Source organism: Notothenia coriiceps, unplaced genomic scaffold (assembly GCF_000735185.1).
Source record: "Notothenia coriiceps isolate Sejong01 unplaced genomic scaffold, NC01 NC01_scaffold00037470, whole genome shotgun sequence".
NCBI lineage: Eukaryota > Metazoa > Chordata > Actinopteri > Perciformes > Nototheniidae > Notothenia > Notothenia coriiceps.
The window spans coordinates 447,840-465,629 of record NW_011370171.1 but is presented as its reverse complement, the minus strand read 5'-3'; the positions used below and the strand labels follow the sequence as shown (position 1 = coordinate 465,629).

General features: G+C 39.8%; 2 protein-coding genes across 4 annotated transcripts; one reads left to right on the top strand and one right to left on the bottom strand.

Annotated features, from left to right (window-relative positions):
- Positions 1-3,967: 3,967 nt before the first annotated feature.
- On the bottom strand, positions 3,968-6,439 carry LOC104967569 (uncharacterized oxidoreductase C663.09c). Its single transcript, XM_010797065.1, has 4 exons — positions 6,087-6,439; positions 5,243-5,420; positions 5,025-5,119; positions 3,968-4,518 (listed from the first exon to the last, which is right to left on the bottom strand). Exons 1-4 carry the CDS (start codon positions 6,411-6,413, stop codon positions 4,327-4,329), a joined length of 792 nt encoding a protein of 263 aa, XP_010795367.1. The 5' UTR covers positions 6,414-6,439; the 3' UTR covers positions 3,968-4,326.
- Positions 6,440-7,090: 651 nt separating this feature from the next.
- nphp1 (nephronophthisis 1) lies at positions 7,091-16,084 on the top strand. 3 transcript variants are annotated; one of them, XM_010797066.1, is made up of 20 exons: positions 7,091-7,299; positions 7,947-8,008; positions 8,166-8,226; positions 8,347-8,480; positions 8,763-8,943; positions 10,125-10,226; positions 10,331-10,458; positions 10,617-10,662; positions 10,792-10,879; positions 11,074-11,168; positions 11,260-11,388; positions 11,567-11,641; positions 11,797-11,907; positions 12,118-12,200; positions 12,321-12,397; positions 12,484-12,583; positions 12,692-12,804; positions 12,883-12,956; positions 13,425-13,469; positions 15,058-16,084. In XM_010797066.1, the coding sequence occupies exons 1-20, from the start codon at positions 7,234-7,236 to the stop codon at positions 15,334-15,336; spliced, it is 2,049 nt and encodes a 682-aa protein (XP_010795368.1). In that variant the 5' UTR covers positions 7,091-7,233; the 3' UTR covers positions 15,337-16,084. The 3 variants fall into 3 exon arrangements, with proteins under 3 accessions (XP_010795368.1, XP_010795370.1, XP_010795369.1); XM_010797068.1 differs by having other exon boundaries at positions 12,883-12,960; positions 15,058-15,143; XM_010797067.1 differs by lacking the exon at positions 7,091-7,299 and adding an exon at positions 7,526-7,577.
- Positions 16,085-17,790: the final 1,706 nt, after the last annotated feature.

Here is a 17,790-nt window from a genome sequence, read left to right as displayed (position 1 = left end):
CTTTCTCAGTCTCTCCCTAGAACAATTACGGATAGATTTATTTAGGAATGCTGATGGGATTACTTAGCAACAAGGCCACTAGACTTGCAGCTGGTTTCTCTGCAGACATTTTAACAACATGAGTTTTACCATGACAGCCACAACAAACCCTAGGACTTTGACCGAACAGCCATGAAAAACAGGCCATGAGGAACACTGACATTCCCAGCCATAAACACTAATCAGCTGCCTGCAAAAGAACTTAAGACATTAAAGACAATAAAAGAAGAGACATTTTAATTATTTCTCCGTTTTAATACCTAGACTTTCAATCAGTTGTGGAACATCAATAACACTATATATTTAGTAATTAATGTAGCCTACTAGCATACACTTTTAAAAAAGGTATTTGCACTTCACTTAAGTATTCTATGCTTCTGTTTACTTTTACGACACTACAATTATAAAGGCAAATAGTGTACTTTAATCGTCTACATTTACTGTTGACTTTGGTTCCTTGTTACTTTGCAAACTGAGATCAATACAACAAATTACATTTTTTTTAATGATGAGCAATAAATGTGATTAAATTAGCAAAACCCTTACCAGATATAAATATTAAATCAATGTTCACATAAATGCATCAGTAATGATCATTCAGTAAAATCATATTCAGTCAATTACTGTGAAGTATACCATTCTGTTAATGATTAATTGTACAACATGTAGTTTAAGTATATTTTGATGCTAATCGTTTTGTAGTTTTTACATAACAAGTAACATGACAAGGCAGGAATTTCACTTTTAACAGAAGATGTGTGCACTGTGGTATTTCTACTTTAACTTAACCAAAACATGTGAATACTTTCTCCACCACTGTTCTCGATACAATTGAATAAAAACCAACTCACACTTACCAGGTTTCTTTTCACTTATAAGCTTCATAGTGAGGCAAAATATCGGCTCACAGGTGTATACAAAAAAACAAATCAAAAACGAAATAAAGCAAAGTGTCGCTTAAAAGCTTAGAAGGTGTAAGTCGGTATTGGGTATTTAAAGAGGCGTCACACCCTTAAGAAATTACACTTTTCTACATTCTGCGCAGAAACTGCCAAGTTTTCCCGGATGATCTTTACTCACATCATCCGGAATACTCAGTAAATAAGGGGGTGGGGTCCTTCTGCCTCCTGAAGACAAGAGGCAAGTGCCGATTGGCTGAAGCAAGCCAGTCCCACTTATCAGGAGCTTTTTCACCAGCGGGCGACCAACCAATCACAGCGTAAGAAATGCAAACTGAAGGTTCATAATAACAAAAGGGGGTCTCCCTGACGACAGCAGGCTTGTAGATTGGACAAATCAATCTCCTAACCATATAACATGATGGAAAAAAGGGAGTCATGAGAGGACAATATGGTCATCTCAAAACACAAAGAACAATGAAATAAAAAGGGGAGTAAAAGAAGAATCAAAGGTTGTTGCTCTCTTGTTGTAAAAGGGAATAGTTGTGCAAATCCCTGCTGAAGTAAAGTGTTACACAGTCCATGGTTGCAGCATATACACAACGAAATAAGACACACCACCGCTTCCTTCCACCACCAGAAAAAATTTCAGAACATGCAAAAATAATAATTGTCAAATGTCCCCAAACTGTTTGACACTTACGGGGTCTGCTACGTCTCATCGACTCTGTCCTTTTCCGTAGCCTGCATCTCTTCGCCGGGGACCCGTTGCACTCCGCATCTTCCCCGCGGTGCAGGTGGTGCATGCTGGCCTCAAAGCTGCTGCTGCTGCTGCTGCTGCTGCTGGCTGGGGCTGGAGCTGCTGTTGGGTCCAGAGCTGGAGCTGGAGCTGAATGTGGAGCCACTGCAGCAGCTACCGTTAGCGTGAAATGCCTGTCCGTTGGTGACATGAAAGGGCCCCGACGCGCCTTTCTTGTCCATCATTGACTTGGCTTTATCCATGGCAGCAGCTAGCCTAGCCTAGCATCTGCAGGGAGGAAAACAAATGTACAAGACCCGCCGCTAGCGTTGACAATCCCGGCTACCGTAGCTTAGCTTAGCCTGTGTTAGCCCCCGCTGTCTTCAAGTTAGTGACACGGCAGCTAACGAATTCTTCCACTAATGCAACGTATTTCACACAGTGATATAACGCAAAAATGTGACGTTCATTACTGCTCTGAATGAAGTATAAAATGATAAGGCGAACGGACGCTAAAATACAGTGTTTCCTCTGAGGTCACTCTCGGTCATTTCCCCACATTCAGATCCGCTGGTAGGCGCAGCAGTAGCCGGTATATTGTGTGAGTGAGTGACGTCACACCAGCTCCTCAAGCCAGCAGAGAACCCGTTTACCTCCTCCGACCGGTTTTCTCTTGTCTCTGCAAAACACCGTTACATTACACCGTAATTGTATCTTTAAACACAAAGATATGCAAGAGAGCACTCGTCTATAAATGTCTACAACATTGTCTACACAACATAACAGCAGTGAAGTTCGGTCGCATCCCTGCTGGATTTATTAAACAAAGTATAAGATAGCCTACACAGTACAGATTCGTGCAGCTGTGGTCTCTTTATTTATTAAAGTCGGTGCTTGCTGTTCACTCCCATCAGCTTTATTATTTGCTCACAAAGCTGCCTGTCAAAATGAGGTCACCAAAATGAACTTTTGTAACCTCGTCTATGTCTTTATTTGTCTTTCTGCTCTGCAGGATCGTCATCCTGCAAATCATTTTAAATTGTTGTAGCTTTCTGGTTTCCGTAGGCTATAATATGGCATCTTGACCACAATTAAATTAAAAATAAAATATAATTTGATTTAATTACATACATAGCAAATACAAATACTTTTTTTAAGTCCCACCGAGAATAAGATTTTATTAAAAGGACACACTTGATATAATTATTTAGGAGATACCTGATATCAACAGAGCATTGGATGAAGCACAGTGAAGATACAAAGATCAAACAACAACAATTTCAGCTTGATAAATAAACTAGGACCATTGACGAGACCTAATCTCAATCACTAATTAACTATCATTGTATGCATTACTGTTTCCACTTCAGCAAACATTATCAATTACTGGAAAATATTCTGTAATGAAGACTGAATTCCTATAATGTCAGAATCTGACACTAAAAGGCATGAATGCACATTGTGAATAGCAATGGACTCTTGCAATGCTGCCATCTTCTGGTTACAAGTAATTGTCTGTGTTGTAAGATACTTTTCTGATTACTGAGTAATTTAAATAAATGTTATTCTTCTTTGTAATAGTTTAATAAATAGGCTACTTTTATAATAATTTTTGCACCATATGCCTATCATAATACTAAAATCAATTAATCTGGTAGGCTAATGTTGGTATGAATCTGGTCAACCTTTTATTGTCACTAAAATCTCTCCTCTTCTTTTGCACATAAGGATGCAATGTTTGTATGCTCCAGAAAGCACGTATCTACAGGAAACATGTTATATTACCTGTTTTCATGACTGAAAAATAACTCTTCTTTATTTAAAAAAGGACAAATTCCAGTGATATGGGCTTTCTTTTTTCCTAAGTTATCCAAAGACATATAGTTAATGAAAAAATACGTTGTTTTTCTTCATTGTTGTGATTTGACTCACTTAATAAAAGGCCTGCAAGGCTAAATGCAATCCCACATTTGATATCAAAGGACACAAATGCTATTTTAGAATTAGAGGAAAATCAAATGGAAATCATTTAAAACCCACTAAAAGAATCACACACATTGATCGCATAGCTGTTCCCTCTGTGTCCCACACAGTTGCTACTTGGGCAATGATTGTGGGTAATTGCTTATGTCTTTTACTCAAACCAAACACTGAAGATTTGATCATGTGACACATAATTCAGCTGTCTAATGTGACGAGAAAAATCAGATTGTATTCAAAAATATTGCAAGCAACACAACAAAGAATATGTGGAACTCCTTAGATGTTACACTTGAGAAATAATTCAACCTTTTTCAGAATATGCTTTTATTTGCTTTCTGGCAGCATGTAAGATGAGAGGATCAGTATCTCAAGTTACAAGTAAGCGGTGGTTAGCTTAGCATAAATCAAAGACTTGAAACAGGGAGAAACTTGCTGTGCTACATTACATCATTAATACATATTGTTTCAAATCCACATCATGAACAGGATAATATTAAAGATGATTTAAGCACTTTGTCTGGTTCTGAGGAAGTTAAAAGAGGTTGTCTTTCATTCCACTAGGAATGTCCTTATAAGTTCAGCTTGTTGCACAGTCTTGAAAGCACAGAGATTTAGCACCAAGAAGAGAGGTAAAACAATTAATCTCTCTTTGTCCATCTACTGTTTCTACCAAGGAAGTTCAGTCCCGTCCCAGTTGTACGCCTTTCCAGTCTTCTCAATACTCAGTGTCTCTATGATGTTCATCAGAGCGCTTACAGATTGTTCGGTGCTAAACAACTTCTCTTTTGGTACATTCCTGTGATATGGCCGGGAGAGGTCTGTGTTGACTGTTCCTGGATGTAAGCACACACACACCACCTGGAAAAAAACAGACACAATTTATCTCATGTTAGATTATTGAAGCTTCCAAACTTCCTCACATATACATTTCATTATAGTGATTACAGAACAAGACCCAGTAAACAATACATCTAAATTCAGAACTGGTTTCAAGTGCTATGAAACCTTAAAAGATGTATTATCTGATATTGGTACATGATTCTTGAAACTGTTTATATTCCTTGTTGTTGTATAGTTTGGTTTCTTTTTTGCTGTTGTGTTCTTGTGAAAATGTATTGTACTTTCACCTTTCTTGGAATACAAGATCTTAATATCAGGCCTACTTCTTGATAAAATAAATATGAAGAAAAATGTACTCTATGAAATATATAGGCTATATGCATGTGTAAGGGCATCATGCATCCCCTTTTCCAACATTTTCCAATGTTCTCGCAGCTAGTTTTCAAAGAGAGACACTGATATTTGGTTTTAATAAATCAGAAATACAAAAATATAACATTTTCAGTCAACACTCAAACCTGTACCTTTGGTCGACTGCGTCCCAGCTCTATAGACAGATTCCTGGTCGCCATGTTAAGAGCTGCTTTGGACATTCTGTAGCTGTACCAACCACCAAGACCTGAGAGGAGGAAAGGGGTTGAGGATGGAGAAGGGAAAACATATTTGAGTAGCATAAATTAATCATACTTTACGACATTAACATGAACACAACAGAGTATCACAGCAGTAGCACAATACCCACCGTTGTCGCCAATCGATCCCACTTTGGCGGTAATGTTGACGATGATGCCGCTGTGCTGCTTGGCTTTCTCAGAAGGCTGTTGACCGAAACTACCTCCACCCTTCTGAAGGAGGGGGGCAAAATACTTGGCCATGACCAGGGGACCCACTGTGTTGGTCGTCAGGGTGGCAATGATGCCCTGAAAGGAGAAAAAAGTCAATCAAAACAGATCAATGGTGCATGAATGGATGTGAATGGGTAACTGTGGTTCACTGGATATACACAGCCGGGGCACAGGTTATGGGATGGTAAGAATACATTTAGTGTAAGAACCGGAATAGAAAAATTACTTTTTAAAACAGAGGGATCAAACCCACTCAGTAAACACATCTATTGGAACAAAAACGTTGGCGAAAGTATGATGACTTTCAAACCTTCTCAAGCATCAACACCTGTAATCTAATCCTAATCCATTTTTTCAGCATTCATTGCCACTGCCTCCTTCTGTCCTCTTCTGTGGTGTATTTTAAAGTCAATTAACAATACAAAGCAGGTAAAATTAACAGAAAAGTTTAAATGGCCTGCTGTTTACATTGCATTTAAGCCGATTTGACATACTAACTATTCTCCCAAGATAATTGTGTTTCCCCGAGTTGTTATATATCTACTAACAGGTAGGCTCCCTTAAATTACGAGATTAGTTAACGAGGTTTGGAACGGGTTATGAGTAGTAGATCATCTAAAATAATAAATGTTATTGAAAGCACTTTTAGTATGCATCCCGTGAGCCAGAACCTCACTTTTATTTCACTTTGTATGATGGGGGAGGGAGAGCAGCCCATACTCCCATATGTTCATTGTTTACCTGGGCAGTGACCTCTCTCAGACTGGTCTCTCCTTTTCCAGAGGGGTGAAGCATGGCCGCAGAGTTGACGATCAGATCCAGCCGACCGAAGCTCTCCTTAACCCGGTCAGCAGCTCCACGGATGTCCTCCTCCCGGCCCACGTCCAGCCTGAGGACCGTCACTTGGCCCGGGTGTTGGTCTGCCAGTGCCCGCAGCTCGGTCGCTCCGTCCGGGTTCCTGCATGTCGCTATAACGGCTGCAGGGTTTTTGTTTTTTAAGATATGTTTGCAAAATTCAAGCCCCAGTCCTCTGCTTGCGCCTTGAATGAGAGCCACACGTGAAGCCATGACAGGTAAGTGACAAACACTGGAGGCAATGGAGAGCAGTTGGAGCCTAATGCTGCCTTCACGTACACCCAAAACGTCGTGATTTTATATCTTCAGGAATAAAAGCAAGGACATATACTAACAAATGTCTTGTGGAAACACACGTTAACAACTTGTATAATAGTTATTTAGAGAAGCACTGATAATGTGCTATGAAATCATAATTTCCACTTTAAGAAACTCTAAGAAATTCAAATAGGAAGCTAACGAGGGGACGCTGAATGCAGCATGTTTCACAACAGTCAAAGTACGCCCTCTGTAGGTCATAAGGAAGACACTTACACAACTCTGCAATGCATGTGTCTGACTGTGCATAACATTGCGCTGTGCACTGACCAGATGTGGAACTACATCCCCTTTTATTCAATATACAGTACAGTACATACATACATTGAATATATATATATATATAGTGTTTGTCATTTAATTAAACACCAATTTAAGCAACTCAATCCTCCAGTCCAGTAGGTTGCAGTAACGCCCTGACAAAAATGACATATTCGGAAGGAAGTACGTCAGATTTTTTCAAGATTTATTTAAAATTATAACATAATTATTTATATATTAAAACACATACATAAAACCTGTTTTTTTAAATATATAATTATACAAACAAAAAATAAAGAATATACAAAACATAATGAATAAAAAACGATAAATCTATTCCAGCCCAAGCCTGAAGAGAAAACATGTTGCCTAGCGACCAGTGGAAGAGTAGCATCTGCTAGCTAACTAGGTAATGTGCTAACACATGAAATATGCTCCATAAAACTCCGTACAAATGCCACCGAAAAGAAAAGGACCTTTGCAGCTCGTCCAGAGAGAAGTGGACGAAATAAAAAAACAGGTTGGTTACTGAAGGGCGATTGTTTGTGTGTTTTTCGAGTTGAAGTTTGAAGTGCACAACAGTTTGGAGTTGGATGCCACATTTACAGTTTATTAACGTACTGAAGAGAGAGCCTGTTTTAGTATTAACATTATCACTAAACCAACCGATTTGCAAATAGAGTTATCCTGTAAGGCTTGGGCTCTACATTCTACTTACCGATGTGCTTTGTGCCATCATACCTTTCCAGTACTGAAGATGAACCTCGTTTGGTCGTAGAGCTAGCAATGTAAACAAAGGTAAAGGTTTACATTTGTCTTATAGTACATGCTTTTTGGTTCATGAAGTGAATGCCGAATTCTCTACAATGCACTAAAAAAAGTGCCCAGATATATGCACAATAACATGCTCAGCCAAGGATTAAGGAAACATGAATAAACCAGATTAAGAAGCTAGGAGGAGCTTGGTTGAGTTTGGACTTGTTCACACATTCAAAGGCTGTTCTGTTGTTTTGTTGCCAACAAAAACATCCAGAATATAGAACAGTTCTGAGCTATGTGGTTAACAGAAGTGTGCTGATGCAGATACTTTTTAAACCTGGACCTCACATTGTTGCCAACACCCCTGTATTCACTTTCAATTACTTTTCTTTTTCTTTTATAATCTAGGTTGACAGTCTTGTGAAGGACGTGGAGAGTGGGAATGGATACACTGAAGAAGCATTTAGGAGGTAAACACCTCAGTGCTTCCTAGTTTGATTCTTTCTAACCCCAGTATATGATCCACATCCAGACTATTAAGACAACTATTTAAAGCACATGGATTTACTCTGCTTCTGCTCCTACTTTTGATTCTAATAATAGTGTCTAATTGTCCAATTCAAACAGATGTCAAGAACTGCAAATGTCAGCAGAGAAGACACAAAGAACACTGATGAAACTGACCAAGGTTGGTGCTGTACTACTGTTACTAAATTGTGAATTAGTCTGAGCTCTATAGCGTGCTCTTTTCAGTAAATGAGTCGACAAAAACGATTTCTAGCTTGTAATTTGTTGCCTGATTTTCTAGGCGGATGAGCTCGCTCCAGTGGGGAACTATGATCAGAGGAAACAGGAAGAGGAGAGGCGGCTGCAGGACATCTTGGAGCGTGTAACCACACTGTCTCTGGAGCTCTCGCCCGCAGGACCCAGTACTGCTGCAGGGTCAGTCACTGCAAAGACAAAAATAAATACCATAGTATTCAATATTGCTTGATTTCTCTTTGTTATCCAACTATACACAGTGTATCATATCATTTGCTGCAGTGGCTACATGTTTTATTTGTCAAAGAGTTTTAGAGAAACATCTATTTCAAAGTATTGATACAAATAAGTCAAATAAGTCACATCAGGTACATTTGAACTCTAAAGCTCAGTGATTTTTAGCTAAAAAGGACATTTGATTTAAATCCCTTTTTTTTATGTTACTTACGTTTTGATCCACAGGGATGCCTCAAAGGAAGATAGCGATGATGATGATAAGGACGAAGATGATGATGAAGACAGTAGCGACGAGGATACTGATGATGATGATGAAGTTGAGAATCAAGCTGTGAAAACTCCCTCTCAAATGTACACAGCCCTCAGTGACTTCAAAGGAGAACAGGAGGGGGATCTGTCTGTGCAGGTGAAGTACTTACTGATTCATACAGAATACTGAACTTAATGACATCAACAGGTTTAGGAGCAGAGGTCTTTACTTGGATCCCTGCTACTGCCAACATGTCTTATTATCATGATGTCTAAAACATATTTCTAAAGCTTCTTCACTGAAAAGACTGACAAAGATAATCAGACAAAGAAAGGTGTAATGACCTGTCCTTAAATACAGTGCTTACAAAGTAAACTGTGAGAAGTTTGCTTTAGTTTTTCCTATTTTGTTCTAGCATCTTAAAAATTGCATTTTATTACACCTTGTTACCAGAAGAGGGGGCTCATGCCCCAAAATCATAAGGCAAGGCAAGGCAATTTATTTGTATAGCACAATTCATACAGTGATGCAATTCAAAGTGCTTTACAGGATCAAACAGAGAAAACACAATACATTTTTACGATGGTCAAAGTGAGAAGAAATACAAAAACACACAAAATAATTAAAAGAAAGAAAACCATGTTTAACAGTTCGAAAATTAGGACATTTAAATTTTAAATGCCATGTTAAAAAGAAAAGTTTTTAGACCTGATTTAAATTATTCTAAAGTACTAGCCATTCTCAGATGTTCTGGGAGTTTGTTCCATGCATTAGGAGCATAGATGCAGAAGGCTGCTTTCCCACGCTTTGATCTCACAGATGGAACAGTGAGCTGGCCTGCGCCTGAAGACCTAAGGGGTCTGCTGGGTTCGTACCGCTGAAGGAGGTCCTTGATATATTTGGGTCCTAGCCCGTTTAGTGCTTTATATGTGTGCAATAAAATCTTAAAGTCAATTATCTCACTTACTGGAAGCCAATGCAGCGATCTCAGCACCGGAGTGATGTGATCTGTTTTCTTTGTCCGGGTTAAGATTCTGGCAGCAGCATTTTGAACTAGTTGGAGTTTACGGAGAGATTTTTTTTGTGAGGCCTTTGAAGATGCTGTTGCAGTAGTCAAGCTTGCTAAAGACAAATGCATGGACACATTTTTCAAGATCTTGCTTGGACATAAGGTCTTTAATACGCAACATATTTTTTAGATGGTAGTAGGCTGATCTGTTGATTGCCCTGATGTGTAAGTGAAGAAAATCAAGTATAACTGACTATCATGTCAACTAAACACTTGATGAATGAGTATTTGACGTTATATGACTTGTGTGTTTATCTGCTTCGTTCAGAGGGGGGAGATATTGAAGATCATCAGGAAGACAGCAGATGGATGGTGGCTGGCTCAGGACACTAAAGGCAACACAGGGCTGGTTCCAAAAACCTACCTGAAGGTACACAACCTGCTACACACCCGCATCACATTAAACATCCTTGCACTGTTCATTTAAAATATTAAACTTTAGGTCTCTAGCAGTTAAAACCCCATATCTTTCAGATTGGTTCTGGTGTTAATGACGATGATGATGATGAAAAGGACGAAGATGATGATGATGAAAATGATGAAGAGGAATCTGAGGAGGAGGAAGATGGTGAAGAGCTGGCTGGTGACCAAGAGAAACAGAGGTTCTACATTTTAACCATCCTTTTTGTAGATATACGGCTGCAGGGCTGTGTTTTAAAGAAGCCTGTTTATGGTTTTAGCTGCTGTAGTGGAATTAGAGACCTCTCTGCAATACTTACACTCATTCATTATTGATTCAAATTCTGCTCTTTTTCAACAGTTCTCCACATTCCAACTGGAGTACTGTCAAAAAGGCTTTGAGTGGGGTAAATATCCGCAAACTCCTGCTTCTTGTAGTGATCATACTGTTAATTTTCCTATCGACAAAAATAAATCCACAATACGCGAACTGCTTATCCGATATATTTATAGTTTTCACTGTGTGTATGTGACAGCTCGATGCAACAGATGTGCTCTCAGCATTGGGGGCTATACCTGCCGGATTCGGAACATCACATCTCACTAAACTGCTGGAAGAGGAAGGTCAGTATACACTCTCTAACAAGCACACAAAACACACACATTCACACGAAGCAAGGTATGCCTATATATTGTTTTGTCTACCACAACCACTACAGTATGTACCAATGGTGCCAGTCAGTATCAGAACCAGTACTCTTAACTAAATACTGTACATTACACCACGCAAAGCACTAACTCTTTGTGTCTTTTCTCAGGTCAAACATACAGAGGAAGTCACTACGTCCAGCCGGAGCTCAGCCAATCACAGCTCTCCTTTAGTGACCTCTTCCTGGATCCAGACACTGGCAGGGTGAGACAGTCCTCCTGTGACACACTCCAGAGCATTCACATAAACACTTCATATTTCTGGTTCCTGATCAGCGTCCCGTTGTGTCTCGTAGGTTCGTGCCCGGCAGGTCCAGACTTGCCTTTGTTTCAGTCTGTGGAGCTGCAGGATGATTCCAACTCCTGGGGTCGGAGTTCAAGTCCTCAGCAGACACATCCGCCTCTGTGCCTTTGATAAAACTCAAGTGGGTTATTTCTGTTGTATAGCCAGCATTTTGCATTGCTTTACTTCCTTATGCTACTAAAGTCTCTGCAGTAAGGAAATACAGGAGTAGAATCATAAAAATACAAAAATAGATTTTCTTACTTTTCACTTTCTTGGTTTGTCATAGACTTTTCATATGAGCTGTGCTTGTGTTTCAGGTGTTGAGTAACATCCACACTGTGAGGGCAACGTACAACTCCAAGAGCCCCAAGACCTGGAGCTTCTCTCCAAGGGTATGTTAATGGCATTATACAAATTAAATACACACTGTTTTTGGGAACTTTACTCAAACCACCTCTTGAACATAAACATGAAATGCTCAAAAACGGAACTTTGGCTTTAAACGTAATCGTGTGCATAAGGCTGAATTTAAATCTGTTTGCTGTAGATGACTGGTATCCTACCTTCCCTCCTCGATGGGGACTGTTTTCTACGCTGCAACTCGGCACATCCTAACCTCGGAATCCTCTTTGAACTGGGAGTCACCTTTATACGCAATGTGAGGACAAACACACACCAACAGATACACATGTGATAGTGATGAGATAAAGCTGATCAGACCCATGAAATCACAAAGGAAATGGAAAACTACTATTCAGATGTTTTTTTATTTGTCATTAAAGACAAGCAGTTTTCCTCTTTCCAAAGTTGATCAACACCATAATGCCGAGAGTGATCATATCTCTTATTTTCTGTGTGTGTGTTTTAGTCCACAGGTGACAGAGGGGACCTGAGCTGCGGCTGGGCTTATTTAAAACTGACCGACGACAGTGGAAATCCACTCCCCAACAGGTACACTCAGTGCCCACAGTATTATTTGAATGAAAAATGCCATAGACACTTACATACTGCGTGAGTGATGTGTACTTAATACTTTAAAATCTCATCCAACCTAATCTGATCTGTGTGCAGGACCTATGAGCTGACTCTGAATAGTGGCTCTCCATTTGAGGCGGAGGTCCCGATGGAGATTGCAGCCACCAAAGGATGTAAGCGGAGCAATCAGATGTGTGACAAAGTTCAACAACAAAAACAATTCTAATTGGTCGTCTCCCCTGCTTTCCTCTCCTCTCAGCTCCAGCTAGTGTTTTCCAGCAGATGCTTCAGGCACGACGGCAGCCCAAACTCATCATAAAGTTGAAATCAGCCAACAGCCGAACCAGAACACAGCTCAGGTGGGAGGGTCAGCAAAAAAGACACTTACCACAGATTTTTGGAGACACTCCCTTCAGCCAAGATAGCATATATACTTTATATTTAAATAGTGTGTTGTTTCTCTTCAGTATCCTTCCAGACACTCTTCTGCACTCTCTGAGCTGCGTGCACTTGCTGGCTCTGCACAGGCAGCTGCTGGCAGACACTCTCCTGATGGACAGGTCTACCATGCAGAACGCAGGTAACACACACCTTCAGGACCCTGTTATCCAAACTGCAGATATTCATAGTTCTTAGAGAAACTGTCTCTTTGTTTCAGATCTGATATGCAGTCCTATACTCTCTACCTTCCCCGTGCTGTTCGACCAACCAGACCTGCTGGATGCTCTCAGGGTTCGTAGGTCAAACTTAGTTTATACGTTTATATTTGTTTCTATCGTTCCGGTCATCTGTATATTTTTCTTACTCTTAAATGCTGGTTTATTTCTATTTCTGTTTTGAGATGTTTATATTGTTTATGTCTACTCTGTTGATTTGTTATTATGTGTCCCAAATTGGGATTAATAAAGTACCTCTTATCTTATATTATTTTACCCCTAATAACCACATTATAATTCTGTTATTTGTTACTTTTTGTGAGCATTTTCAGCGCAAAAGTGTTTTTTGAAAGTATTCTGTATTTCCTCCTGATATTCAGCCTTGTCAAAGTCAGAGAGTGAGAGTAAGAGTATGATTTATGCGAGTTTTCTTTTTACAGCCAGACAATACTGAATACATCAATGCTTTTAAAATGATTGGATTTACAAAACAATATCACTCAGGACTTGTGCACAATTTAAAATCGTTTTTTGTTTGTTTTAGAGTGCTTGGCTGGAGGCTGAGACCAGCATGAGCAGAGCGAAGAAGGTCAGTGTGTATGAGTGTGTATGAGTGTGTATGAGTGTGTATGAGTGTGTATGTGTGTAGTGATGGCAGTTTGACACTGAAGCTTCGAACGGAGCTTCAACCCTGGACTTCCTATTCCATACAAGCAGTGCTTCGAAGCTTGCTTCAAATCACGTGACATGTGACGTCCGAACCAGCAACTGCTTCAAATCACGTGACATGTGACGTCCGAACCAGCAACTGCTTCATTTCCTGAACGAATCAACTCACTGGTTCGCCGTCCAATCACGCGATTCAATGCACTGCCTCGTCTCTATTCTGACAGGTGACACTGACAGGTTGAAACAGTTTCGAATTTGAGCGCTTCAACACTTTATAACCGCTCTAAACAATGCGCAATGTGTGGGTTGTTGTCGTAGTTTGCGTTGTTGCTGTTGAGTTGTTGTTGGTATTGCATTTTAATTGGATTATTATAGAGCAAGCCAGGAAGAAAGATAGGTCGTTCTGGCTCGGGAAACACTTCAAAATGTGGAGAAGTTGTGAACAAAAAGACAATTATGATTTATATAAAAACAGTCAAATAGTTTAAGGAATAGATAGCACAGTGGATAGAGCCGGCGCCCCGATTGCGGGGATGTTCTCCGCGCAGCTGGTTCAAAGCCCGGAATGGATGAACTTTTAATCATTGCTTTTCAACTTTAATACTTTAATAACTGATAAAAGGCCCTCTCCGCCCAAAAAAATGTCCAGCACTCTCTAGTCTCTTCTCAATAACCCAATACACACAATTATCGATCTTTAATTGCAAATAGAACATGATATTCAGTCTTAGTGTGTGTATGTGCATCGAATATTTTTAAAGGCAAAGATATGTTAAACCCACTGCAGCCTTGCACTTCGCCAGGAGAGGTCGCTGTAACTGAAGCTTCGATAAATGAACCTATTTCCGACACAATTGTCCAAGTGGTTCGATGCTTCATTCAAAGCTTCATTTTGCCATCACTATATGTGTGTATATGAGTGTGTATGAGTGTGTATGAGTGTGTATGTGTATATGAGTGTAATACCAGGACATACCAATAGAGGGTGCTGACAGTATGAGTAACTAGGTGGCTTTTCTCCCCCAAGGTTAAAAAGTGTTTGTGCGTCCAGTGCATATAATCACTATGTCACTATACATCATGTTATACAGTGGCGGTTCTAGACCAATGTTACTGGGGGGGCCAGGCTGGGGCCAGTTATTTCATGAGAGGGGCACAATAAAAGCGGGTTAAAAAGACAGTATAAAGTAATTGTGTAAAATAAACATAAAATAGAGTAATTGGTATTTGTTTTTGTAAAGGTATTTATTTCAGTAATTTTAAGTTACAATTTAATTAAAAAAACATAAACAGTATTTGCTTTTATAAGGTAATGAACAGTTTAATCTCCACTGTACATACGGGTCTCTGATTTGATTTAGTTCCAATAAATCGTAATATTGTAACCTTTTTTTTGGAGGGGGGGGTCCCTGGTCACTGTTACAGGGGCACCTGTTGGCCCCTGTTGCCTGATGGCCGCCCCTGATGTTATATAATCTGTTAAAACGTCCCCTTCTTTGTGTTTGCAGAGAGACTTGCCCCATTTAAAACAGGAGTTTGTCAAAGTCTACATGTCCTCAGTGTATTTCCTGCTCCACTCGCCCTCGCTGCCCCCCCACCGCCTGGCGGACCCCCCCTCAGAGGAGCAGCGGGCCAGAGTCCTCTTCTCCACCCTGGATGCTCTCAAACAGAGCCAGCACACCAGCGGCACATCTGGAGGTCTAGAGGTGTTCGTCGACCCCAAGCATCAGCATCACGCCTTTGATATCACAGAGTTGACCTTTGACCTCCTCAATATGGCACGGTGACATCAAGTATCTTAGAGGATTTAATATTTCAGAGTATATCTAAAGTGTATTCTAGACATCAGGAGGAAACCCCTTTAATGTGCCATACATACATTTTTGTTGTACTAGATATTCTATATTTCTGCTACTGTCAATAAATCCCACAATCTCAATACTTTCCAACTTCCAAACAGGAATAAATAGTGCGTTCAGTTGGGACACTTTCAGATGTGCATTAATACACATTTGGTGCTCCAGTTTGACAGTCTATTTGGGATCTAAAGTGTTCATTCACCCAGTGCATTTATGTGTCTCATTGATGTGTTTTTAATGCAGCTCTATGGCTCAGAGTATATATTATATCACATTTGGATACACAAACTGTTAAGATGAATTCACTCTTAGTGTTGGTCTCTCGTTGGGATTTATAAATTAAGTCTCAGTTTTGAGGAATGCTAGCACAGAGTGAACGTAACATACAGTCCATATTCATGTATACTTAGTGTGGGACTTCATGAGGCTTTATTGCAGATAATGAGCTTGTATATTGCCTGGAACCTTGTGACATAAAAGCGAATGTGTACATGATCACCAAAGACCCCTCTTTTATAGAGTTCACTCCGCTCTACTAGAACGTGTAACAGAAAAAAGTTTGTGATGAGATTAAAACACATTTCTTTAATAACAGAACTAATAATGACGTTTATTTGCATGGCTTTGATAAAGCTATTTATTGCCAGATTTTGATTCTATTTTGCAATAAACATCTGAATAAAAAACAGTTTTCAACTTGATACGGACTTGTTTGCATAAATCCATTATTTTGTATACCCTGTCATTACTCAAAGCTGCTTCATTTATCTCCACCCGTCAGTTCAATATTAGGTGGGTGGGGGTGGGGGTGGTGTAGAGTTACAGCGTATAAGAGCAGCATTCATTCTTTTTATAGGCTGGTATAAAAGAGCCAGAGCAGTGAGAGGTTGGATCAGTCTGTGTGCAGAACGGCTACGAGTGCCATTAGTTTGTGGTTTCACATCTTAAGTTACATTACTATTAGGATTTACTGTAACAATGATGCAACAGTTAATCATACAGTAGCATTTTGGCAATTAAATCCGAACTGCCAGCATGGGAATTTGCATCAAACAGCCAGGTTACTTATTCCTTCATAATGAGAATTACTTAAAAAAATGTCAGGCTGTTACAATGAGATTGCCGGAAATGTTGCTGTTAACTCGCACACTCACATCACAACCTAAAACAAAAACAAACTCACATATAACCCACACTCTTGCTCTGAATTAAAGGGGCCCTATTCTGCTCATTTTCAGGTTTCATATTTGTATTTTGTTCCTCAACTGTGACATGTCTCCATGCTTTAATGTTCAAAAAGGTATTTATGTTTTTCATACTGCCTGTGCTGCAGCACCTCTTTTCACCCTCTGTCTGGAACCAGAGCCCAGTCTGTTGTGATTGGTTAGCGGGCCGGCTCTGTTGTGATTGCGAACTGCTTAAAAATGTCCCACCTCTTAGCCTATCAGGGGGTTAGTGTGTTGGAGACAAAATGACCCTTTGTCTGTTGCAGTATTTGTCTGTGTATAATAATTGAGCATCCTGTATTTCCACATTCCCTTGCGCTGTTGCTATGGTAATGGTGCCCGTGGTGACCAGCTAAGTAATAGAATGTATAAAGGCAGCATTAAAGAAAAAAGGGAAGTGGGCTCTTACCACTTCGGTAGCTTTAATCAAAGAAAATATCACTTTTTCACAGAAACATGAAGTAGTTAGTGACTTCTCATTTTGGAAATCAGCGCTCAGGTGAACAGGAGAAGTTTGTTTCAGGTGGTTCATATTTTTTTTATTCGCCATCTTCCCAGTGGGTCAGAGGTTAGGTTCAGCTCCAGAGCATAAACACAAAAGGGTTTGAACCTCGTTGATTCCCCCCAGGTAAAGTGCAGTCTGTCCGACCCCCCGCTCACCTGAAGGTCAGAGTTCAAAGGAGTGGGGTCAAATTGTTGATCTTCTTCTTTTATGGATAATAGAAGTGTGGACTCAGAACACAATGCATTCTTTATCATTGTTTGTGGATGTGTGTTATAGTGTGTAACTGCACTTGACATGGACAAACGGCCATTGTATTTTGACAGAGCTGGCAAGGGTTCCCATGGAGGTTTCTATTGTGTGTGTGTGTGTGTGTGTGTGTGTGTCTCCACCAATCTGTGTAGATTATAACTGTACACAATTGTGCAAAAATGGGTTGCAATACAAGTNGACTTTAATTACATTTGACTCTAGTGTTTCGTCAACTTAATTTGTTGCTTAAAATAATACTTCTGCATACAGTATGTGACACTGTAAGTGTTGCACAGTGACTGTGCAACACTTACAGTGTCACATACTGTATGCAGAAGTATTATTTTAAGCAACAAATTAAGTTGACGAAACACTAGAGTCAAATGTAATTAAAGTCAGATC